Source organism: Chlorocebus sabaeus, chromosome 25, assembly GCF_047675955.1.
Source record: "Chlorocebus sabaeus isolate Y175 chromosome 25, mChlSab1.0.hap1, whole genome shotgun sequence".
In the NCBI taxonomy this organism is placed as follows: domain Eukaryota; kingdom Metazoa; phylum Chordata; class Mammalia; order Primates; family Cercopithecidae; genus Chlorocebus; species Chlorocebus sabaeus.
The window spans coordinates 19,876,744-19,901,999 of NC_132928.1; the positions used below are offsets into that span (position 1 = coordinate 19,876,744).

A 25,256-nucleotide genomic window follows, 5' to 3' on the forward strand; every position below is an offset into this window, starting at 1 on the left:
GCAATAGAGCACATGTTTCTGGGTACACCAAGGCCCTCATGGAGCCTGAAAACTTGACTGTGAGTCAGGATTTGTGGGAGATTATTTTAATTTAATTTAGCTGAGTATTACTGAGCAAGTCACTTAACCTCTCTGGACCATCAAGCAGACAACCATCAATAGATGGGCTTTATTTGGGGCATAGGAAAGAAAAAAGTAAACATAAGATACAGTTTCTGCCATCAGGGAACACACACGGTGTTTGGTGATATAAACTATACACTTGTGAAGAAGAAGGATGAAAGCACCTTTTCCATATGTGTATTATCGCCTTTACCATGTTGTAATGAGGTTTGTGATTTAATTTCCTGTTTCTCCTAACATTGAGAACTCCTCCATGACAAGGATTATTTCTCACATCCTCTGGCCCTAGCACACTGACTGGAAAATCACTGATGCTCAGGGAGCATTTGTGAATGTAATGGGAGACAACAGGCAGAGGCAGCTTAATATGTCCACAAGAGCCAGCGACTTCATATAGGAGAGGGCCGCCTGGACTGAAGCAATCTAATTCGGGCAGGTTTAGTCAGAAAAGACTTTCTGGATGAAGGGGTCTTACATTTTGAAAGGTCTGAAAGAAGTCAGGGAAAGAGGGTTGGGGAAAGCCGAGTCACTTTCTGTTGATGTTTGTTCCCGGGAAGAGTGAGACAGAACTGAGTTTGATCCCTGGTTCTTGCATGAACTTTTAATGAGAACTTGAATCAGTTATTTGACATATCTGAGCCTCAGTTTCCTCCTCTGTACAATGAGAATAATAATCTCCAGGATTACCATGAAGATTCCATGAGGCAACATGTGAGAGTGCCCAGTTCAGTGGCTGGCAAGAGTAGTTGCTCAGTAAGTAATGACAACAAAACGCCTTCTATAGTACTTAGCATATGCCAATATGCTCCCCTTGCTTTATGTTTAGCCATTTCTCTCTCTCTGTCTCTCACTCTTTTTTTTTTTTTTTTTTTTTTTTTTTTTTGGAGATGGAGTTTCACTCTTGTTGCCCAGGCTGGAGTGCAATGGTACAATCTCAGTTCACTGCAACCTCCACCTCCCAGGTTCAAGTGATTCTTCTGCCTCAGCCTCCTGGTAGCTGGGATTACAGGCATGCGCCCCTGTGCCTGGCTAATTTTGTATTTTTAGTAGAGACAGGGTTTCACCATGTTGGTCAGGTTGGTCTTGAACTCCTGACTCAGGTGATCCACCCGCCTCGGCCTCCCAAAGTGCTGGGATTATAAGCATGAGCCACTGTGCCCGGCCATTCACTCATTTATTTCTCACAAGAAGCCTATGAAGGCTATATCATTATTTTTATTTTACAGACGAGGAAATTGAGGCATGGAGGGATTAAGTAACTTGACTAAGGCTATGAAATTGAAAGCCAGTGGTGAAACAAGGATTTGAACTAGGCAGCCTGGCTTCTGGAATCTGCTCTGAATTCTACTTTTCTTTGTTCCTACTGCGGTGACTGCTGTTGTCTCTCAGCCTGCGAGTGTGATCCGGATGGGGCAGTGCCAGGGGCTCCCTGTGACCCAGTGACCGGGCAGTGTGTGTGCAAGGAGCATGTGCAGGGAGAGCGCTGTGACCTATGCAAGCCGGGCTTCACTGGACTCACCTACGCCAACCCGCAGGGCTGCCACCGTGAGTAGGGGGCGCGGCCCAGCACGACATGGGGCAGGCTGCATGGGGCCACCAGACCCATGGCTTGCCCTGCTCACTGTGCTCTCTTCAGAGGAAATCCCACTGCAGGGTAGACAGAGGGGGTGTGCCCAGGCCTTTGCCAGGAGTCCGGACTTCTTGGCCTCTTACCCAGCACCAGCTGCTGTGCTACTGGCTTCCAGCAGGTGGCAGCAGAGGTCCGAATTGGAAGTTGGGACTGAGAGCCAGATGGAGGGTGGGCAGGCAGGCGGCTGAGCTGCCAGGTTGCTGGAACTGGTGGGACAGCGCAGGGGTACTGTGAGTCAGCCATGTCATCTGCAGGGAATGGCCTTGCCTAGTTCTTTTCCCAGGTGGGGCCCCTCCCTGGATGTGTGTCCTCTGAGGGTGAGTTTTTCATGGAGCGTCTGCCTGAGCTCAGCAGCTCTCCTCCTGCAGGCTGTGACTGCAACATCCTGGGGTCCCGGAGGGACATGCCGTGTGACGAGGAGAGTGGGCGCTGCCTGTGTCTGCCCAACGTGGTGGGCCCCAAGTGTGACCAGTGCGCTCCCTACCACTGGAAGCTGGCCAGTGGCCAGGGCTGTGAACCGTGTGCCTGCGACCCACACAACTCCCACAGCCCCCAGTGCAACCAGGTACGAAGTGAGGGTGGCCTGGGGGCCCCTCAGTGGGAGAGGGGTCCTGAGCACCAGCCTTTCTGCTGCCCCTCCATGCTGCCTTTCTGGGCCTCTCCCCTGTCAAACCGGGCATCTTCTGTCCCCATTCTCCTTTGGGGAAGTCACTAGATGTCCCTCCCGCTGTGGCTCTTGGCCGTCAGTGATACCATATGCAGCACACCTTCTGAAGGGCCCACGCTGGGCCTTGACTTCAAGGCTCATCTCTGAGTGGGAGCCCTTGCTTTGTGGGCACAGCAGCTCTGGAGGTGGCCACGAGCCCTGGATTCTACCTGTGGACCAGGAATCTAGGACACGGTCCCTGACACCAGGGTAAGGCAGAGGCTATGAGGCAGGGTCCACTGACGCTGCTCTCTCCACACAGTTCACAGGGCAGTGCCCCTGTCGGGAAGGCTTTGGTGGCCTGACGTGCAGCGCTGCAGCCATCCGCCAGTGTCCAGACCGGACCTATGGAGACGCAGCTACAGGATGCCGAGGTGCGTGCTCAAGGCCTGGGGGACGCTGAGGCTGTGGGGGCCAAGCACGCGGTTGGGCATGTGGTGGGGGCGTGTAGGTCTGCAGCAGGGCAGAACGTCCTGTATTGATGCACGTGGTGTGGGCCTGGGCAGCCCTGTGAGTGCACACACTCTGGCCTATTGATGTGGCCTCTAAGCCCCTGAGGCAGGCCTATGCCCTGCTGTCCCTGAGTCCCAGTGACATGCCAGTTGCTTTGCTCCCCACTTCCCTGAGAGAGAGCATTTCCCAGAAGGCAGCAGCAAGGATGGTAGGCTGTCTCTTCATTCTTCATAGATGGAGGAAGTGAGTCCTGAGGGCCAAAGGGTGTCATTTCCCAGGGAGTCAGTTTGACGTCACCATAGGAGCACAGGCCTTGGAGTGTGCAGACAAGATTCTGGTCCCAGCTCTGCCCCTGCCTCACTGAGTGACTTTGAGGGAGCTGCTTCCCCTCTTTAGACTCGGTTTCCTCCTTTGAGAAAGAGGTGTGCTGTACTTAACCTCTCTGTCCCTCAGAGAGGGACATCTAGAAAAAGTGGGGAAACAAGAGTGCTAATCCTGAGAGTGGTGTGAAGATCAAATGAGTTAATGTGTGTGTGTGACTTTAAATGGTGCCTGGCACATGGTAGGTGCTAAGTAAGCATTTGCTTTCACTGCAGCTGTTACCATGGTTTTTATTCTGGCTGTGACTTCTGTTATTCTAAGTCATGTAGAAAGAGCCTCAGGTCAGACCTACTCTTCAGGGTCTCCCTGACAGCTGCTTCTGTCTCTCTGACCCCTGTCTCTGACTGTCATTTTTCTTGGCCCTAGCCTGTGACTGTGATTTCCGGGGAACAGAGGGCCCAGGCTGTGACAAGGCATCGGGCCGCTGCCTCTGCCGCACTGGCTTGACTGGGCCCCGCTGTGACCAGTGCCAGCGAGGCTACTGCAACCGCTACCCGGTGTGTGTGGCCTGCCACCCTTGTTTCCAGACCTATGATGCGGACCTCCGGGAGCAGGCCCTGCGTCTTGGTAGCCTCCGCAATGCCACCACCAGCCTGTGGTCAGGGCCAGGGCTGGAGGACCGTGGCCTGGCCTCCCAGATCCTAGATGCAAAGAGTAAGATTGAGCAGATCCGAGCAGTTCTCAGCAGCGCTGCAGTCACAGAGCAGGAGGTGGCTCAGGTGGCCAGTGCCATCCTCTCCCTCAGGTAATTCCCTTTCCCTGCCAAGCATTTGGAAGAATTTTGCTCCGGGGTTCCTGTACGGGGCACACTGGTCCTTCCTTACATTTGTACAGCACATTACAGTTTAAAGGCATTTTCACAGTGCTCTCTCTTTCAACCATTACAATAGTCCTGTGAGGTTGGTGTGGTTTTGCAGATGAGAAAACCGGCACAGATAGGTGATGTGACAGAGCCACATGGCCCCCGAAGGGCAGAGCTGGGACTCAGAACACAGCCCAGGAGCCCAAGCCCAGCGTCCTTTTAAGTGCCCGGTGCTGCCTGTGGGAGGGAGTCAGCTCTGGATTAGTCACCCTGGCGGAGGGCATCCGAGAGGCAGGGGCTCCAAAAATAACCCGCGTGTGGCTTTGGAATGGAAGTGGTCCTGCCCACACCCCCATCCCACCAGCAGAAGTGCCTTCTTAGTGAGATTCAGTTCTGGAAGCTTCTATAATTAGTTGGCATTCCCTGAGCACTGGCTTTCTGATGGTGCACAGAGCCATCCAGGTGTGTGAGTGGCGGGGAGGGAAAAGGCAGTCTAAGAAGAATGAAAATGGAGGCTTCATGACTCACGATGTGCTAGAGCTTCTGGCTGGGGGCTCCAGCAGAGGAAGTCAAGCAAATATTGGGAACCTTCCTTCCTTCCTCCCTTCCTTCCTTCCTCCTTTCCTTCCTTCCTTCCTTTTTCCCTTCCTTCCTTCCTTTTTTCCTTCCTTCTTTCCTTCCTTCTTTCCTTCCTTTTTTCCTTCCTTCTTTCCCTCCCTCCCTTCCCTCCGTCTCCTTCCCTCCCCTCCCCGTCCCTCCCCTCCCCCTCCCTCCCTCCCTCTCTCCCTTCCTTCCTTCCTTTTTTCTTTCCTTCCTTCCCTCGCTCCCTCCCCTCCCCTCCTCCTCCCTCCCTCCCTCCCTCCCTTCCTTTTTTCCTTCCTTCCTTTTTTCTTCCCTCCCTCTCCTCCCCTCTCCTCCCCCCTCCCTCCCCCCTTCCTTCCTCCCTTCCTTCCTCCCTTCCTTTCTTCCTCCCTTCCTTCCTTCCTCCCTTCCTTCCTTCCTTTCTTCCTCCCTTTTTTCCTTCCTTCCTTTTTTCTTTCCTCCCTCCCCTCCCCTCCCCTCTCCTCTCATCCTCTCTCCCCCCTCCCTCTCTCCCTCCCCGCCTCCCTCCCTCCCTCTCCCCTTTCCTTCCTTCCTTCCTCCCTTCCTTCCTTCCTTCCTTCCTTCCTTCCTTCCTTCCTTCCTTCCTTCCTTCCTTCCTTCCTTCCTTCCTTCCTCTCTTTCTCTCTTTCTTTCTCTTTACATAATTTTAGAGCATCTATTATGAACCAAGCATTGCACAAGGCATCGGGGATATTGAAATTAATATGACATAGTCTTTGCCCTCGAGAAGCTTGCTCTGGGGAGAATGATGTGTAAATGGTAAACTATAATGTGACACATGTTATAACGTATCATGGCAGGCTTCACAGAGGTGCCTTCTGAACTAGGTCTCAGATTCGGGCAGTCAGTCCACCAGGTTCAGTAGGCTGGAAACACAGGCATGGAGGGGCATTCCATGGAAGGGCGTTCTGTGCCTGATCAAAGCCTAGAGGTGGAGAATGTGAGGCTTGGAGGAGGGAGCTGGTGGTTGGGTTGGCGGAGCTGCAAAGGGCACAGGGAGAGAGGACTCTCCAAGAGCTCAGTGGCCAAGGGCCTGGGAGGTGGACCCCGAGCCTCCTTCAGAGGGGATGACCAGCTGGCAGCAGTGATGGGGTCTGGAACTGAGTGGGATGTGTGGACTGTGGAAGGGATTTCAGAGCTGCAGCTGTACAGGTAGTGGCTGAAGCCAGCCTGTAGAGAGAGAAGGAGGAGGGCATCAGGGCAGTGCTCCTCATGGAAGCCAGGAGCTGGAAGAGGGGGAGGAGAATTGGGAATGTTGGGTCATGGAAGTCAAGGGAGGAGAGTTTTGTGGCTCTGCCCATGCATGGACGGAGAAACGTTGTACTGGCCGCTCAGCCTCTGTCCAGCGGAACCCCCTTAGCCTGTGGATTCTCTGTTTTGGTGCCTTTTCCCAAGGCCTCTGTTTGTTCTGACTCAGTAGCAGTTGCTCTAAGGGAATGGCTGCTCTTGGGAGGCACAACTCCCTCCTATATTTTAGTGTAAGCTCCTCTCCCTTCTCAGGCGAACTCTCCAGGGCCTGCAGCCGGATCTGCCCCTAGAGGAGGAGACGTTGTCCCTTCCGAGAGACCTGGAGAGTCTGGACAGAAGCTTCAATGGTCTCCTCACTATGTATCAGAGGAAGAGGGAGCAGTTTGAAAAACTAAGCAGTGCTGATCCTTCAGGTGAGGAGAGGGCCACCTGGATAACCCTGGGCATGGGCACTGCCGTGGTGGGCATGCCGCCCCCCTCCCTCCTGCTCCTCCTCCATCTCCATTCCCCACGCTTCTTGCCACAGGAGCCTTCCGGATGCTGACCACAGCCTATGAGCAGTCAGCCCAGGCTGCTCAGCAGGTCTCCGACAGCTCGCGCCTCTTGGACCAGCTCAGGGACAGCCGGAGAGAGGCAGAGAGGCTGGCGCAGCAGGCGGGAGGAGGAGGAGGCACTGGCAGCCCCCAGCTTGTGGCCTTGAGGCTGGAGATGTCTTCGTTGCCTGACCTGACACCCACCTTCAACAAGGTGACTTGAGGCATGGAGTCCCAGTTCCTGGAGCCCACACCCCAGCTTGTCACACACCAACTGCTGCCACCTGTTTCCCATTAGGGCAGACCTGCCCCTGTGAGAACCCCACTCCCCCAGCCATCCCGACCCTTGTGCCGCTCACTGTGAGCTCAGTAGTTGCCAAGGAAACCAGTTTCTGGTGCTTGGTTGTCATGGAGATGTCTGGCTGTTGGTTTCCCAGGTGTGGGGTGGGATTGGTTATTTAGGGGCTTTGGGTAGCCTCTTTGACAGCCCCATCTCTCTACAGCTCTGTGGCAGCTCCAGGCAGATGGCTTGCACCCCAGGATCATGCCCTGGTGAGCTGTGTCCCCATGACAATGGCACAGCCTGTGGCTCCCACTGCAGGGGTGTCCTTCCCAGGGCCGGTGGGGCCTTCTGGACGGCAGGGCAGGTGGCTGAGCAGCTGCGGGGCTTCAATGCCCAGCTCCAGCGGACCAGGCAGATGGTAAGTGTGGCCAAGGTGGGATGGGCACAGGTAGAAGGAGGCAGACAGAATAGATCCCCCGGGCAAGTCAGAGTTCCCATTTTACACTAAAGCCCAGAGATTTTAGTGACCTGCTTAAGGTGCCACAGCAAGTGCAAGATAGTTTTTTTCTCTTTTACTGGACATCCACATAGAAACTGCACTGGTTACAAATGCTTCCTAGGTAGGTCTTGGCATAGAGGATGATCCACAGAATTCTGGGACTGCTGAGAGATTCCCCTTGGGGCCTTATCCCTTCTGACCTAGAGTGTGTGTCAACAGATTAGGGCAGCCGAGGAATCAGCCTCGCAGATTCAATCCAATACCCAGCGCCTGGAGACCCAGGTGAGCACCAGCCGCTCCCAGATGGAGGAAGATGTCAGACGCACGCGGCTCCTCATCCAGCAGGTCCGGGATTTCCTAACAGGTGAGTCTGGTCTCCACTCCCACCTTGGCTGCTGTTCCAGTCCTGCCTGTCCCTCATTCCCATGTTTAGTGCATCAGCCAGCCCTCCCTCCCTCCTCCCAGGCCTGCAACATCCTGCTCCAGGCCTCCACCTCTCCTTGGCACCATGGCCGTGACCTTGTTGTTCTCCCATCTGCCCTTCCCACTCGCTCCACTCCCTCGTGACCCATTCTCATTCTCAACACAACAACTGAAATATCTCTTTTAAAATGTATAAGTCAGATCACATCTCACTCCTGCTTAAAATCCTTCAGTGGCTTCACCTTGTTCTTGGAATGAGCTCTCAACACCTATCGTGGCTACAGAGCCTGGCCTCTGTCCATCTCTTGGGAGTGACCTTGGGCTCCTCTCTGCTTTGTTCACTGGCTGTCCTTGAACATATCAGGCTCTTGCCTGCTTCAGGAATGTTTATTTGCTCTTTTTCTGCCTGGAATCCTCTTTCCAGGGCTGTTTCTTGTCCTCTGGGTCGTTTCCCCAGAGAGGTGTTTCCTGACCATCTGATCTGGTTGTCCCCTGTCATCTCCCATTCCCCTTCGGTGTCTTACCTTCCTCGCACTACTCACCCTCATTCAGTTGACAAGTGGATTGTCACTCCACTAGAATGGGGACTCCAGGAGGGTAAGGATGGTTGTCTATCTTTTTGACCACTGTGTCACCAGCACCTAACATAAGGCCAGACACAGAAAGGCATCTGACATATGTGGCATGAATAAATGAGCCAGATGCCCTTCCTCACTGCCCTGGGGAGTGAGGAAGGGCTGTACAATGGAAAGATTCCTAAACAGGACCCGGGAGACTCGTGTGACATTGGGCAGGCTGCTTCTCTCTTTGCCTCATCTTTTGCTTCTATAAATGGGGGGACGGTAGTATTTCACAAGTTTATTCTGAGGATCAAATAACTGATGTAAAACGTGTTTTGAAAAAGGAAAGGTACCTCAGGAACAGGAGTTGATATTGTTAGATTTCTGGTTCCTGCCAGGGAATTTGCTTGGCTGGGAGCCCAGTTAATACGAGCCTAGGGCTTGGTGTAATGACAGTGGCTCTTCTTGCTGCTATTACCGTGTTTGTGCCCCAGATAGGCCAAAGTCCCCTCCTGAGTGCAGATGGCAGGTCAGAGAGGGGCAGGAGACTTCTTCTGAGGTGTCATGACTTGCATAAGGCCATGAGGCCCACACCTGGGGAAAATGTTACCTGGGAATCTAGGGAGATTGTGCCCCACAAACGTGAATGATGCGGGAGGTCAAGGTGTGGGGCTTAGGCTCATGGATAAGGGAGTCTTGACCCTGAGTCAAGTCCAGTGACGCTGAATGGCTACTCATCCTGCATTAATCTCAGCCAGGGCTCTGACCTCAGGGGGTGGGAGGTGGGTTGGAATTCTCTCCTGCTGGGTGAGTACCGTGAATAGGCTCATGTGAACAGACAGGGAGCTGCCAGGCCCTTTTTGTCGTCTGTCTTATGCTTGTATCTCAGGTCAAGTCTTATGATGAGTCCAGGGTCAGAGAGAAAAGGCAGGGCCTGAGAGAGGCCTGGCTCCAGGGAGAAACCCAGGAAAATTTTGTGTAGCTGTAGGCTCGGACTCTGGTCTCCAGAGTCCTGGTGCAGAAGCCTCTGAGCGCTGGCTGCTGTCAGATGTAGGGTCACGGTGTGGGAGGGAGAGTGGAAAGTCTGTGAAGGGAGGAGGAAACATTGCCTTTCCCAGTTCTTCAAATGGAATTGACAAAATGAATAGTTAAGGCTTATTAAGTTCTGAGTCCAGGCACTGTCCCAAGTGCTTTGCATGTATTACATCATTTACTCCTGACTACATGAACTAAGTACTCTTATTACTTCCACTTTGCACACAAGTAATCTGGGTACAGAGAGGTTAAGCAACTTGGCTAAAGGCATCCAGCTCAGCAGTGGTGCAGGTAGGCTTCAACCCTAATGGTCTGACTCTGTCATCCACATCCTATTGCATTATGGCATGGACACACACATCCATACACACCTGTGAGTGTGCATGCACACACAAATACACACTCTCTTGCCTCTTGCCTTTGCAAATGTTTTTCCTCTCTCTGGATTGTCTCCCCTTTCCCACCTCTGCTGACCTGGCTAGTTCCTGTTCATCCTCTAGGAATCCCCCTAGGCATCCCACTCTCCCAGCAGCCTCCCTGGACCTATCAGATGGTGCTGGGGGCCCCTCCCATGGCCACTGTAGCACCTGTGTTTACTCCACTCACTCAAAGCTGTACTTCTTTGTTCATGTGCCTATCTACATTAGATTTCCAGCTCCATAAAGGCAGGTATTGAGTTTAATTTGATTTGCAGTCTCAACTCCTCCCATGCTTTTGCTCAATGCAGTAAATATTGACTGAGCCCATCCTGAGACCCAGAAGGCTCTGTGACTGAATGTCATGTAGATTGAGCCTAAGGGTGCAGCTGAAGTGGTGCAGAGTAAAGGAAGGGCCAGATCTAGGTGGGGATGTGCTCATCCTGGAAGGCTTTCTGGGGAAGTTGCATGTGAAGCCTTGCTTTGAGAGTGGGACTCTGGGTTAGATGAGAGGTCGACAATCTCTATGAGGAAGGTCCTTATGAAAGCTTGCTGCTGGGATAAACCCACTTAATGAAACTCAACCACAGTTAACGCTGCATGCAAACCCCCAAGGGACATAGCAATGAACAAGCATGGCTTCCACCCTCCAGGAGTGTCCTTCTGCCTGGCATGGGATGGGGCAGGGAATGAGACCTGTGTGGTCACCTAGTACCCTCTAGTTGTAGAGTGAGGCTGGGCCTGGGACCCCGGAGGAGTTCAGGTCCCAGGACAAATCATCTGGGTGAGTGGGTGCTCCCCTCCTTAATACCTCACTACCAGCGAAATCTGTAAAAGCAAATTGGAATAGATAGGGAGCAGATGTCATCTCTGTACTTCTGACCTTACTCTCTGACCCAGAGTTGGTTTGTAACAACTCTTGCAAATGGGTTGTTTCATGTTGTACCTTCAGGTTGAGGATTGATATTGGGGATTGATATTCCTTTTTCACAGATCAGGAAACTGAGCTTAGGGAACCGCTTGACTTGCCCAGGTGGCTTGAATAGTAAAGCAGAGATCTGAACCTGAAGCCCTGTCAATCATTCGTTCACTCTACACACATGAGGACCTCCAAGTGCCAGGCACTATGCTGGGGTCTAGGGATATAGCTGTGGACAAAGCCCAGCCCCTGCCCTCATAGAGCTTACATTCTAGAGGAAAAGAGACAAAAAAAAAAAAAAAAAAAAACAATTAGATGAGTACAGTTTTTGGTACCTGGGTGGTGCAAGTGCTAGACAGAAAGATGAGGCAGGGAGGGATGATAAAGTGTGCTACAGTCTAGGGTGGAGGTTGCAACTCTAGATTGGATGGCTGGGGTTGGCCTCCCTGAAAAGGTGATATTCCAGCAAAGACTTGATCATTCTTATTTGCCTTTGCAAAAATGAGCAGTCTTGCCTGAGGGGGAGTGCAGGGAAGGGGTCTTCTTGCCAAGGAAGCAGCTCCAGTTTCTGGTCACTCTTCCCAATTTAGGGCTGATTGTGCATGTGCTGCAGGCATTGTTCAGTACCAGCTGTCTGGCACCACCTCCTTCTCCCTAGCCCGCAGCTTCCTGTGGCACCAGATGCTTATTTGCCACAGCTGTGATGACACTCCCCCACTCCTCTTCCCTGCTACAGCATGGAGCACAGGATAGTCATCCTCCTACAGCATTCCCAGAAATTTCCAGAGAACAGGCACCTGAGTCTGGTTGAGAGAGGGGGCAGCAGCTCCTTGGGACACCATGATAGAGGGGCCACCATGGCTGCCTTCCACAGGTGCTGCTTAGCCAGGAGAGGCCTCGGATCTCTGGGGAGGTTAGTGGGCTCCCACAGTCTAATGCATGGTTGTCTTCCAGACCCCGACACTGATGCAGCCACTATCCAGGAGGTCAGCGAGGCCGTGCTGGCCCTGTGGCTGCCCACAGACTCAGCTACTGTTCTGCAGAAGATGAATGAGATCCAGGCCATTGCAGCCAGGCTCCCCAACGTGGACCTGGTGCTGTCCCAGACCAAGCAGGACATTGCACGGGCCCGCAGGCTGCAGGCTGAGGCTGAGGAAGCCAGGTACGGCCTTGGGCCCTGAACTTCTCTCTGCCCAGAAGAGAGAAGTTTTGCTTCTCAACCCCATGGCTGGGAGAGGGGTGCAGAGGGCTGGGAGACAGGAGGGAATGCTTACAATGGTGGGGAGTGGTACACAGAGTCCAGAGTGCAGGTTAAAAAATTTGCGTGACTGTGTCTTCTGTATTGGAAACTGCCCAGAGAGTGTCTCAGGCATAACACAAACATTCATCATGTCTGCTTGGTGGGGTCCTGGGACGTCAAAGCTAATACTTTCCTTGCTCTTTGTCTTGGCTGGGAAGGGTGTTCTTTTGGACTGGTGTGTGAGTCGAACCACACATTGATTCACTATTCACTCATTCTCTCTCTCCTCTCCCTCATGCTTCTCTCACCCAGGAGCCGAGCCCATGCAGTGGAGGGCCAGGTGGAGGATGTGGTTGGGAACCTGCGACAGGGCACAGTGGCACTGCAGGAAGCTCAGGACACCATGCAAGGCACCAGCCGCTCCCTTAGGCTTATCCAGGACAGGGTTGCTGAGGTGAGGCATCATGGCTTCCTCCACCTATATTTGGGCATAAACAGGAAAATTTGGGTACCAGGCATAGAAAATGCCAGAAAGTGACTAGATGAAAAGTGACTAGATGAAAGCTGAGGTGGAGTTCTACAGGAAGGTGACAAGTTTTGGGCTGGCTTTGGGCCTTGGATTTTCTGATCTTGTGGCTGGGATGCAGAAGGCAGGAGTGAGAGGTGGGCAATTTTGATTGTTATGATTGGAGAGGGTTTTTGCTGCCTGATGAGTTGGAGAAAAAATGGGGATGAACCCCCCACCTATGAGACCCACCACAAATGCCAGATCTCCCTCTTTCCACAAAGGTTCAGCAGGTACTGCAGCCAGCAGAAAAGCTGGTGACAAGCATGACCAAGCAGCTGGGTGACTTCTGGACACGGATGGAGGAGCTCCGCCGCCAAGCCCGGCAGCAGCAGGCACAGGCAGTCCAGGCCCAGCAGCTTGCAGAAGGTGCCAGCGAGCAGGCATTGAGTGCCCAAGAGGTACAGAGAAGGCAGAGTTAGCTCAACGATGTATGGCCAGTGTGGCGGTCCTGAGCAGGAGAGGACTTTGCACACTTTATAAGACCACAAACTCAAATGTGCTTAGAATAACAGAACAAGAAGAGGCTTGAGAATCAACCCAAACCTGGCCAGGCATCTGATTTCTCCCTCCACTGCCTTTGTTATAGCTGGCTCAGGGACATTGGAGATGACCAGTCCAATCCCTTTCCTTTTACAGATGAGGTGGTGACTTGTTCACAGGCCTAAGATTCATCTATAAAGCAGGTCCCCTGACACTGGATCCAGAGCTTGTCTCTTGGATCCCCAGCCTGGACAGATGCTCTTTGCTTATCCTAACCTGGGCTTCATGATTGTCAGAATTAGATGAGAGAGAAGATCAAAGAGCCCATTCTCAGTGTCTCACACACACTACCTGCTCCCCCTATGGCTAGGAACACTGGCACTTTCAATCCTGGCACAGTGACCAAGTTGCTAAGTATACTATGTGACAGCTTAATATCAATATCCTATGATGTGACTAACATTGTCCTGGGAGTGAGGTGGGACATGTCAAGAGCTGGAGATGGGAAGAGGGAAACACAGAAGTTTAAGTTATAGTCTGTGACTCAGGAGTTTTAATAGGCAAAACCAATTCTATTGGGGGTTAATAGGAGGCGCTTTCCCACTGTGCGTTGATTTGGGTGACATCAAGTGCTTTGGCCACAGGTCTTTAGGACCTTGCATGATGACAATGACACTGAGACTATTCTACCTTTTTCAGGGATTTGAGAGAATAAAACAAAAGTATGCTGAGTTGAAGGACCGGTTGGGTCAGAGTCCCACGCTGGGTGAACAGGGTGCCCGGATCCAGAGTGTGAAGACAGAGGCAGAGGAGCTATTTGGGGAGACCATGGAGATGATGGACAGGATGAAAGGTGAGGGAATGGTTCAGGGGCACGGACTACTGGGCATTCATGAAGGCTGGTCCCACCCAACCCAAGGCTTCTGAAGCCCATTCTTATTGGAGCTAGCCGTGCTATGGGAGTGAGATCAAATGAGATTTTTTCTGGGCGTCTAGTATGTATGAGGCTGGGGAATGCAGAGATGGTCGCATGACTTGACCTGGCCTCAAAAAGCTCGCAATTAAGCCATTAATTTTTTAATGGCCATTTTTTCTATTTTTGCAAACAGTGGGGTCATATTTTCTCTTCCTATTGCTTTATGTTTAAGATGCATAGAACTGTATTTAACAGGATGAGGTGGTCTCTGATAGGGGTTGAATAATAAGAGTTCTGGGGCTCAGAGCATAAATAATTTGAGAGAGACATGTTCAGTGAAGGTAAGAAAAGAAGATTTGTGATGGGCCTGGAAGAATGTATATAGGCCTGGGAGAAGCTGTGAGGAAGAGGAGGGACATTAGGATAAGGGTGTTGGGAAGCAACAAGGTATGTTCTGACATAGGGACAGAAGAAGGTTGCTGAGGAGCTGGTGGGAAAGAAGTGGCATGGGGTTAACATGACTTGTCCCTGCGCCTGGCTTCTCGTGTGAGGATGAGGAGGGTAGATAGCTCAGGAGGCAGTAGGGCACATCCAAGGGTTTTGAATATGATGGAAACATAATGAAAGTAGCTTTCGGAAGGGTTCCGAAGATTTCTCAGAAAGGAGAACAGGGGCTCCTGGGAACTAGAGTCATCGCTAAGACATGATGATGGGATCACTGGAGTGGTGTATCCAGTGAAAGCCACAGAAAGAGTTCCTTCGAATTTCAGCAAAAGTGTTTGGCAGAAGTCTTGTTGGATAGCCAGGTGGGCACCACATAAAAGGTTGGGCTGGTGGGTTGACGATGAATAAACCTGGGGCCATGGGCAGCTGCACCCAAAGGATGAAGTGAGAGGAGCTGACCTAGGGGAAGGGGCCAGTGGCTAAGTCAGTGCTTTTCCTTGTCCTGTTCATCCAATACTTTGTATGAAGATAAATAATTTATCAAGTCTCTGGACAACAGATAATTAAGACACCAGGTAACAGAACCAGTATTCTAAGGCAATAGCCAAAGTTCAGAAAGATGGGCTGAAACTAACAAATGAAATTAAATAAAGAGGAAAGTAACCTCCTGCTCTGGCCTTGTTTGGGCTTAAACCACAAGTACAGCTCAGGTGAAGCCTGGCTTTTCAGTGGCTAATGCCACTGCGACCACTTTATAACTAGTAAGTGATAAGCAAATATGAGTTGTTACTCATCTGAAAAAGACCCAAGAGTTTTGAGTTACCGCAAGCTTGTTATAAGCCAGCAATGCTTGCTGCAGCCCAAAGAGCTAACAAACACAGTGCAACCAAAGTGAAGAGAGTAATAGCTTGAGGTAATGGTAGACTATTTAGCAACTGGAGTGGTGTGTACCCACTAACCAGAAAAGGCTTAGGCTATAGTATTGGAACCGGAAGGTACCTGCTTGCAGGAATTTACCTTTAGTTGCAGGATAATGGGGGAAGATCATGCATTGACCAGGGGTGGGAGGTGGGTTTTGGGGGTGAGTACCAAGGAACAGAATGGCAGCTATTTAACAACTACTATGGGCATATTTAAATATTTTATCAACCTGTGAAACCATATGGGTATCTACTGGCTGAATGTCAATCCAACAATAACACTGTTATACTCTGCTGATGGGATCTCACCTGGGGGATGGTGTTCAAGTGATGGCTACTACATCTTCAGAAGGGATATTTACAAACCAGCATACATCAGGAAGAGAGTGACCAGGGTGGGACACAGCAATTATGTCAGATGAGGAATAGGTGAAGAAACTGGAGATATTTAACCTGGAGACAATAAAGCCTCAGATATGTGAAGGATTGACATGTGAGGACAGAGAAGGTATATTCTTATACCCCCAGGACACAGACCTGGGACAAGAGGTGGAAGTAAGAGGCAGTCAGATTTTGGCTTCATGAGAAGATGACTTTTTTCATAACCAGAGCTGCCTAAGATTGGAGCCTTGTGAGGCAATGCCTGCTTCCTTCCTATTCCTGGAAAAGTTCAGGCTGAGCCTGGGTACCAGCTCTCATGGATGTGATAGAGGGACTCCTGCCTAGAGGGACAGGGGGTAGGCTGGACTGAGTCACTTCCAGAGTTCTTCAAACCTCTATGCATCATCTGGTGGTTGTATACAGAATGAATTGGAAGAGGAGGGCTAGATTTATCTGGAGTGGCATTTGGGGAGGGAAATTGAGGAGGAATTCTGGTCACTCATCCAGCTCTTTTGTCAAGGTGCCTACTTGAGGATCATTGGTTGGATGGCAGCTGTCTGAGCCCAACAGCACTGGGTTGCTAATCTTGGTGTCTGTGACCTCCTTCATTAGCCTGGGACAACTGTGAGAGCCCAGAGGGTCAGGGGCCCAGGGATAGTTAGCAGTGGGGGCCTGCTGGGTTTGGCCCCTGCTGGGTTTCTAAGCATGGAATAGGGGCTAGGGAGGCATGAAGATGGGGGGGCACCACTGCCTTAGAGGCCAGATTTTTCTGGCAGGGCCTCCTCTGCACATGCTACTTCCAGTTCGCAGGAGGGGAAGGAAGGGTTGGGAGTCTTTGGGAGTCTCACCATCAACTCCTCCTCCTGCTGCTGTTCCATTTGCCTCAGACATGGAGTTGGAGCTGCTGCAGGGCAGCCAGGCCATCATGCTGCGCTCGGCGGACCTGACAGGACTGGAGAAGCGTGTGGAGCAGATCCGTGACCACATCAATGAGCGTGTGCTCTACTATGCCACCTGCAAGTGATGCTACAGCTTCCAGCCCCTTTCCCTACTCATCTGCCCCCTTTGCTTTTAGTTGGGGGCAGATTGGGTTGGAATGCTTTCCATCTCCAGGAGTCTTTCATGCAGCCAAAGCACAACCTGGACCACCCCTGGTGTGCAGCTAGTAAGATTACCCTGAGCTGCAGCTGAGCCTGAGTCAATGGGACAGTTACTCTTGACAGACAGAGATGGTGGAGATTGGCATGCTTTGAAACTAGGAGCTCTTTAGTCAAGGAAGCTGGGCTGGGCAGTATCCCCCGCCTTTAGTTCTCCACTGGGGAAGAATCCTGGACCAAACACAAAACTTAACAAACGTGATGTAAAAATGAAAAGCCAAATAAAAATCTTTGGAAAAGAGCCTGGAGGTTCAACAAGGAAAAATGGTGTGTCCCCTCACTGGGTAAACTCTTGCCACTGTTTCTGTCTCCTATTTGGGGTTTGTGGGGGACTCCTCTGTTCAAGCCCATGGTTTGCTCTCCTCTGTTCCACCTGGCTTGCTGGGTACCCAGATTTAGGGAATCTGGGCCGCTGTGCCCCAGAACCTGATGGATTCTACCCTTGAGAAACCAGACAAGCAGTTTTCATCTCTAAGCAGTGATTCAACTTCTTGTTTACAGATGGGGAAATAGAAATCCAGGGAAGGGAAGGTTCCGTTCAAATTCATGCAGCTTCCAGAGGAAGGACTAAGACTAGAATCTGTGTCTCTTGGGGTCTTAAAGAGAAGTAAATGGATATGTGTGGGGGATGGGGTGGAGGATGATATGGAATGGCGTGGACATTTGTGTGTTAACCATGACCCAAGCAGACACTGTGCTAGACATTTTATCTACATTAATTTCTTGATCATTGTTAATCATTTTAATTATTTATTGGCCATGAGGCTGGGCACATCATCTGCATCATTTCATGATGCAGGCAGTGCTACTATTCCCATTGGATAAGTGAGGAAACCAAGGCACAAAAGGCTAAGTAACTTCCCCAAGGTCGCATATGTGGCAGTTCAGGGCAGAGCTGGGGCTCGAACTCATGCTCATCTGATACGGCCATTCAGAGAATGGCCACCAAAGCCAGACTTCCTGGGTTCCAACAGAACTTGCCCCAAGGGGTTGTTGTGATGAGTAATGAGTTAATGGTGTAACTCATGTCCCTAGGTGCCTGGAGCACTGCATACTCTGCTGTATGCACATTTGTATGCACATTAGCTACAACTGCTGGTTCCTTACTGACCCCAGCCATCCATGCACTCTGTACTCCAGACACGCTCAGAAGTCCCTGAACTGCTCCTGACTTTGAAAGAACCAAATGAAGCATCATAGAGAAAAATATGTCCATTTTATTGAGCACAACACTGAGCATGAAGCTGGAGGGGCGGAGGGTGAGAAGACTGGGGAAGGACAAGAACGGTATGCTGGACTTTCAAGGAGAGAAAAGGGAACAGAGGCAGGATTAGAACTCCTGGCAGACATTAAAATAGTCAACTTCCAAGGTTAACTCAATTGGGTGTGTGCGAAGAGGGCATGTGGCCGGGATAAGAATTCCTTGCAGCCCTTACTCATGAATTTCTTTCCATTCCACTTCGGAGGGTGTGGCACTGCTTTTAGATTGAGGCAGGGAGAGGGTCCAGAATTGTGCCAGGAGCAGGCTGGCTGGGTCTCAGCGCGCTTGGGAGCTAATCCTAGAGTTAAGGATTAGAACTTGAAGAGCTCACAGGCAGACCACCATGGACAGCTGCCTGTCATTCATGCGGATGGGCAGGCAACAGCATTAATGAGCCCAATCTGGCCAAGAGGTTGAAGGCTTGAGAGGTGGGAGTGAGTGTGTGCAGAGTGGGTATCTGGGTAGATGCTCCATATGGCTTTGCTTGGAGGTAACACAGCCTGGCCAGCCCATTAAGCTTTTCACGACAAACAGTACAGACCCAGGCGAGAGCTATCTACGTACACTGCACAGAGCCACGGCACGTAGGGTGTGGGGGCATAGAGCAGGCAGGTCAGGGAGACCTGGAAGCCCGCAGGCGCCGCTCCTCCTGCTCACAGCTTCAACAAGGCTTCATGCCTTGGGGCTCCCTCATGGGCCTCCTGTGAGGGGCTGCCCTGCTGGCAGCAGGCTGGTGCTTCCGGCCAGAAACCGCTCCTGCTAGGCCCTGCTCTACTTGCTCTGCCTTCCTCCCTCTGCTGGATAGATACCAGGTTTGGAAGAGCAGAGGAGCTGAACATGTCTCCTGCAAGAGAAAAGGGCTCAGAGTGAGGGCGGGGCTGCCACTTCAGACCCCATCTCTCACACTCTGGTATGGGGCTCTCCTCTGGGACAGAAACTCTCCCCAAGCCTCACACTGTGACCCTCCTCACCTGAAAATTGCAATGACACAGGCACAGACTCCAGGAATCACATAATGAGACAGACTCCAGTCTGCCCTGCCCGGCAGTGGGAGCTGCCGCTGGCTTTAACTGGTACCATGACCTCCGATTTGAAGTTCCTGGAAAGGAAATGAAGCAACAACCTTTGAAGTATTTGAGGGGAGAAGAAGAGTTGATGGGGCAGGGCAGAGGTGGTAGTTCTCTGTGCCTGTGGCATCCACTCAGCTCTCCCCTCATGAGGTTCAGAAAGTTCAAGACCCTGCAGAAAAGATAAAGATAACCAAGCCCCCCTAAACTTTCTCCTCCAAAGCACAGAGGCCCTAGAAACTCAGGGAATCTGATGCTCACCACTTGCACATACCCAGTTTTCTGTAGGCTTTTATCATCTCTATTGCTTCACTAACCTTTTATAGCACCTCTGTGAGGCGGGCTGAGTAGATAAATAGACGTCAACCCATTTTACAGATGAGCAAACTAGAAGCAGAGACATTCACTGACTCATCAATGGCCTCATAGTTAGTAAGTGCTGGGGACAGGGCTAGAAGCGTTTTCCCCGCCCCCTGATCCAGAACTCATCCCTCCCTGTAGAGCTGCCTGCGAGTGGGAGAGGCCTTTGTGTCCATTTCTTTCAGTCCTGTTGGCCGATTTTTTTCAGACCCAAGCTGGGGCTCCATCTTTGGCTAAAAATACATACTGTTTTTTGTTGGCCTTTTTGATGAGTGTGGGCTCAGAGCAGTAGGAGGATTTTCCTTTGCTCCCAATGTTCAGGCAGCTGGAGCAGCAGCCACAGGGCCCGGCGGCCAGGGATCCCTGATGCATGGGCACCAGGCTGCTGCTGATGCGGAGGGAGCCGTTGACCAGGCAGTTGAGGGACCTGCCACCAGGGGCAGTGGGCCGGCGGCCATGCTGGCAGGGTAATTGGGTCAGAGCAGGGAGTGCTACGCTCTGGTCCAGGACTGGTGCCTCAGTGATGGTGATCTCAGGGGAGCTGGGTCTAGAGGTTTCTGAGGCTTGAGTTTCAGGCGGCCTGTTCTCCACCTCTGGGCGGATGCCCGGGCTGTGCAGGTTCATGTGTAGCTTCCTCATGTGGTGCACCACAGCTGCTGCGTTGAAGGCTTGCTAAGGAGACACAAGAGCAGCCTCTGGCCTTCTGCAACCTCAGAGGGCCTCGGGGCTTAAACTTTCCCTTTGCCTTGTGGCCTCTTGAAACCTGGGTGCCCACTTGTCATTTCAGAGAGGGTACAGGGAGCTCCAGTGCCTTCTGGGACATCCCAAGGAAAGCCCTTACGTCAGCTCCTGCCAGCCCAGCCTCCAGGGGCCCAGAACAGCTTTCCCACCCCCCGGAGAGGACAGCTTACCCTCCACTTGCTCTTAGCAAAGTTCTTCTGGATCTGGAGGCTGACTGATGGGTAGATGTCCCGGTGGAGGGCTGTGTTCCCATCAATCCTGTGGATGTAAGAGGGGACACCTGGCTACTGGGTGGCTATGGACACTCAGCCAGGGGGTGGGCAGGGTGCCTGCAGGTCCATGTGAGAGCTGGGTAGAGTGTGCAGAGGAAAGGCAGCCCACAGCAGGAAAGGGCTACAAGCAGGGGTTCTCTGTCCCCCTGGGCAGGTAAGAGTGGGCTTTAGCTTTGGCAAAATAAAAAACTTTTAGAGCAGGGTCAACAAGCTATGGCCTATAGGCCAAATCGGCCCATTGCCTGTTTTTGTAAATAAGGTTTTAAGGGGACACATTGGTGCCCACTAATTCAGGTATTGTCTGTGGCTCCTTTTGCACTGTGACAGCAGGGTTGAGTAGTTGCCATAAATACAGTATGGCCAGGAAAGCCTAAAGTATTTACTATCTGCTGCTTTATAGAAAAAGTTTATTGGACCTAGCATCAGAGGACACTAGCATAGTCACCATCATTTAGCTCAAAACCTTGCCTAGAACCCACCTTCTCCTGGAAGCCTTCCTCAATAAGGCCATCTGGTACAGGCTACCCCTTTTCTATCCCCTTAGCCTCTTATTCACTGGTCTGTAAGTGTTTCTCAGACACCTGATGTGTGCATAGTACTGTGCCAACTACTAACAGACCTGGAGAAGTAAGAGACATGGGCCCTAACACCTAGGAGCCTACAGTCTAGGTGTGGGGTGCTGCTCATGCTATGGACTGCAGTAATGCATGGTAAGCTGTGTGATTAATAAAGAGAACAGGGGGCATTGGGATGGACTGCAGGGATCAGGGGCTTCAGGGAAGGACAGAGACTGATCTGGATCCTGAAGGATGCCACATACAGGGCAAGAAGCAAGACATTGTAGGTAGTGGGAATGATCTGATCCAAGGTGTAGTTAAGAAAGAGCTTCGTATGTGGGGTGAGGGATGGCAGGAAGACAGAGATAGCTCCCAGGCCTATCTGGACAGAGGAGGTATGCTGGCGATCCTGGGAAAAGAGGCTGAAGATAAAGGGTCAGGCCATATTAGGGAAACTGGACAGACAAAGGAATCCAGGCTTGCTGGGGTGCGAAGTGGGGAACTATTGTAAATTGAGTTAGGGAGTAACATGAAGAAGTATTTTGAGATTTTCCTATTTTGCCAATCGGTTGCTTTGCAATTATTCCTAAATCACTTCACCTGGAACAGTTATTGATCCCTGAGTAAAACAAACCTCTTAAGGGCAGAACAGAGTTGCCCATTCCTGGCACCTCTTGAATAACTGGTATTGAGCATTGCACCCTGTCCCAGGGCTGAATGACAGCGCTTGGCTGCACCTGCCTCCTGCACTTGACCAGACAACCCAGCTGCTACCCTTGCATCAGAACCTGCTCCACTGAATGCTGTTTGAATCTCCACCTGGGCCTGATGAACAATGGCATGGTCCTTGCTCGTCGCAACATTAAATGGACCAAGGCAAGCAGATTCCAGAGGAACACAATGTGAATGAGTCAGCCTGGTTTTGGGAACCACAGGGCTGGGGTCTAGAGTCCACTCCATGTCTCACTCACCAGGGGTGACTCAAGGCCTTCTCACAGGTGTACCGCTCATTCGGATCCTTCTCGAGCAAGTGGCAAATAAAGTCCTTGGCTAAGGGGAGCAATCAAAGACACGACGACTAAGGACCAGATTTCGTGACTGATGGAAATTCACTTCCGGGCTGGTGGGTGGCAGTGAATGCATCTTTAGCTGATCTTCCAAAGAGGCAATTTTAAGAGTCTTAGAAGAGGAAAAAAAAAAAATCCAAACCACCTAACAACAACCCACCATAAACCACCAAAGAAGGGAAGCTACAAGCCGCCTCACCCACACAGCACTGCAGAAGCATCACTGGTCACGAGGCCCCCATGTGCCTGCACACCACATGTGCATGTGTTTGCATGGAAACAGGAAACAGCACTGGCACATGGGCACACATGTGAGTGCTGGATTGTTCCAGCTCCAATTTCCACTTAACAGGTCCAACAATCACGTAATGATCATCTTCTCTCACACACAGACATTGCATGGTCTTTCTTGGTATCTAACCCCTTGGTTTTGCTGCTCTTGCCTGGAACTCTCCCCTCACCACCTGGCTCTGCCCTCCTGGCCCCTCATCTGAACTGCCCCCGCTCCCTCCGCCATCTCCTTATCAGGCATACTGTGGTTCTGCCCCCAGAAAAACAAAAGCATAGCCCTTAGAAGTAAATAATTTATTGGGTCTTTGAAGCAGATGAAGATTTCTCCACTTTCCTTGGCAGCCTGTCCTGTAAGATCCCCAGGACTTTGAAGAGCCAGGACTGTCACCCTTTGTTAAGCTCATTTCTCCTGCCTGGCAGCCTCTACCTTGAGCCTATTATCTCTCCTTCACGCCTGCTGGCCTTACCTGACTCAGAAATGTCATCCCAGAATGGAGACTCAAACTCATAGTAGCCCTCCTTGATCTTCTCGAAAAGCTTAGACTCCGTTTCTTCGTAGAACGGGGGGTATCCACAGAGCCTGCAGCAGGACAGGAAGGAGGTACACTACTGAAAAACCTGTCCTCCCTGAGCCAGCCTCTCTGCTCCCCCAGGCTCCCACTGTATACACAGGTGGGCAATGAAGGTCTCAGAACAGCGGTATGACCAGGACACGGATCTGCCTCAAATTCAAGAATGGTACAGGTCCCATGAAGTGTTTATGCAAGTGCCAAGCCTTGGCACAGGCATCCCTAGAAGGTCTCTGCGTACATTATGCCCTCAAACCCTTGCCACCTCTCCTTGTACTTTCCCTGACTCATGAATGCTATATAAAGTATCTTTAAGAAAGATGGGGTAGACTGTCTACTTGATTGATTGTAAGTTTGATGAAGGATTTATTTAGGCTGTGTTGTTCGCTGCTGGATTCTTTAGAACCTAGCACAGGGATAGATGCAGAGTAGATATGCAGCAAATATTGGTTGAGCAAATAAATGAGAGTACTTATTCAACATAAATGGAGGAGATAATTGAAACCAGGTTATTTTCCTAAGAGCAAAGTTTACTGTAGGTGAGGAGGGATGGTGGGGAAGAGGTGATGGGCAGGTTAGGAAAGAGAGAGCTTGGGAATGTGTGGAGAGGAGTGAAAAGGGGAGGCCCTGACCAGCTTCATCCAGGCAATGGTTTTGCCTTGGGAAAGAAAGCTGAGATGCAGGAACAGTGGGTCCGCCTGACTTCCAAGACTGGCTTGGCCTCTCTCTTTTTCACTGTTCATTCCACAGAGTGGGATCCAACACATTTATAGGCAGTAAATGGGGCAGGGGTGCAAGAGGAGGGAGTGACAGGTGGCTGTGCAGTGGATTCATGCTGAGCTCTGTTTTAAAACTCAGTGGAGGTCAAGAGACAGGAAGCTTTTAAGCTTCGTGTACATGTATATGTGTGTGTGTGTGTTTGTGTGTGTGTGTGTGTGCATGCACCCGTGTGCCTGTGTCTGTTTGTGCACATGCACATGCTTGGAAGAGGAGCTGAGGCAGGGGAGGGAATGAGAAGGGATAAGCAGGCTCCGAGATTTCTCAGCAACTGAGCCCAGGCCAGCATCTACTCACAATATGTAGGTGATGACGCCGATGGACCAGCAATCCACAGCTTTGCTGTAGGGTTTCTGGGCCAGCACTTCTGGAGCTGCAGCAGACCAAGGGCAGAGTCAGGGCTGGTGACAAGAGGAGAGGGATTTGGGGTGGGGGCTGAAGGTCAGGCTTAGAGAAGCAGACTGGGGAAGACCATGGGATGGTGGTGTTTCTAGGAGACTGAAAACTCCCTAAGGCTGGGGGCTGTGTCTCTTCTGGGAAGACTAAGTCTTCCTGCAAAAAGAGACTGTGACTTCTCCATTAGTTTGTGAGTTTCCCCATGACAGAGTCGATGACTCCCCTGTTGGACTGGAGATCTCCAGGGCTATGTCTCCCCGATCACAGTGAGTATTCTCTGAAGGCAGGGCCTGTTTCCCCACTCAGATAGGGGATTCCCAGGGCAAGGGTGATCTCTCTCCCTTCAGACTTGGAGATCATCAGTGTAGGACTGTCTCTCTTCCACTAGACTAGGAGCCTCTGGGAGGCAGATGTTGAGTCTTCCCCATTAGGTTAGGAGATCCTGCAGCAAAGGCAGTATCTCTCCCATCAGACCGTGGGTACCTTCTGAGGGGAGGCATTTAGTCTCCCCCATCAGATTGGGAGCTTTCAGAGGGCATGAGCCATGACTTCCTCTGATTAGAAAGTCTCTACACTCCTCTGTGGAGTGTAGAGGGTTGCCTTCTATATTTATCGCAGCTACCAGAACTTTGTACCTGGTGGGACTCAATACCTACTGATGAGTGAATGACCTGACTTTCTGGGAGGGTAGATTCCCTCTCTTGAGTCAGAGCTCTGCTTCCCATTACCCAACTGCAAACAGGTGATTACTGACTGGTGAAGGAGGAAGGGACAGGAGCGGATGTTCAGAGTTCCAACTTTCTCTCCTGTAGATCCCAGTAATACTCTCCCAGGTGCCCTGCCTGCTCTCACTCTTTTTGGGTGCCCTGGAAGCCTACAGGAATGTTCAAGCAGGAGGCTCCAGCTCTGCCAATTTCCCAGAGTGCTTCCTTGGGTGGACATTTAGGAGCCCATTTCTGGGTTCCTCAGGCCCAATTTCAATATTCTGTGCTTCCTGGCTCCCAACAACTGGGGGCTAATGTCTCCTCCAGAGTGGGAGAAAGGAGTGGGGCCAGTGCTCAACCCCTCAGCTCTCTGCTGATGTCTGGGTTTGTGATCTTGTCTGCCCCTGGTCCAGCTGGAAAGATAAAGGCTCAAAGTCTATCTGCAGAAATGAGAGCCAAAGCATAGGCAGGAAC

General features: G+C 51.4%; 2 protein-coding genes across 3 annotated transcripts in view; one reads left to right on the forward strand and one right to left on the reverse strand.

Annotated features, from left to right (window-relative positions):
• LAMB3 (laminin subunit beta 3) overlaps window positions 1-25,256 on the forward strand; it is a 50,287-nt gene that overhangs the window by 23,252 nt on the left and 1,779 nt on the right. The window contains exons 11-23 of one of the 2 annotated variants that reach the window (XM_007988597.3): window positions 1,513-1,668; window positions 2,122-2,318; window positions 2,722-2,833; window positions 3,660-4,038; window positions 6,199-6,359; window positions 6,473-6,693; window positions 6,983-7,180; window positions 7,481-7,625; window positions 11,569-11,776; window positions 12,167-12,308; window positions 12,644-12,820; window positions 13,602-13,755; window positions 16,451-16,985. In XM_007988597.3, the coding sequence (XP_007986788.3) occupies window positions 1,513-1,668; window positions 2,122-2,318; window positions 2,722-2,833; window positions 3,660-4,038; window positions 6,199-6,359; window positions 6,473-6,693; window positions 6,983-7,180; window positions 7,481-7,625; window positions 11,569-11,776; window positions 12,167-12,308; window positions 12,644-12,820; window positions 13,602-13,755; window positions 16,451-16,587 (2,387 nt within the window). In that variant the 3' untranslated portion in view covers window positions 16,588-16,985. Of the gene's footprint in view, window positions 1-1,512; window positions 1,669-2,121; window positions 2,319-2,721; window positions 2,834-3,659; window positions 4,039-6,198; window positions 6,360-6,472; window positions 6,694-6,982; window positions 7,181-7,480; window positions 7,626-11,568; window positions 11,777-12,166; window positions 12,309-12,643; window positions 12,821-13,601; window positions 13,756-16,450; window positions 16,986-25,256 lie in introns of those variants that run through there. The other variant, XM_007988599.3, reaches the window with a different exon arrangement.
• Window positions 17,918-25,256, reverse strand: part of CAMK1G (calcium/calmodulin dependent protein kinase IG) — a 30,289-nt gene continuing 22,950 nt past the window's right edge. Inside the window, exons 7-13 of the mRNA XM_007988594.3 lie at window positions 23,980-24,055; window positions 22,804-22,916; window positions 21,950-22,028; window positions 20,320-20,407; window positions 19,656-20,080; window positions 18,953-19,080; window positions 17,918-18,825 (exon numbers count right to left, since the gene is read on the reverse strand). Coding sequence (XP_007986785.1) covers window positions 18,990-19,080; window positions 19,656-20,080; window positions 20,320-20,407; window positions 21,950-22,028; window positions 22,804-22,916; window positions 23,980-24,055 — 872 coding nt within the window. The 3' untranslated portion in view covers window positions 17,918-18,825; window positions 18,953-18,989. The remainder of the gene's footprint in view (window positions 18,826-18,952; window positions 19,081-19,655; window positions 20,081-20,319; window positions 20,408-21,949; window positions 22,029-22,803; window positions 22,917-23,979; window positions 24,056-25,256) is intronic.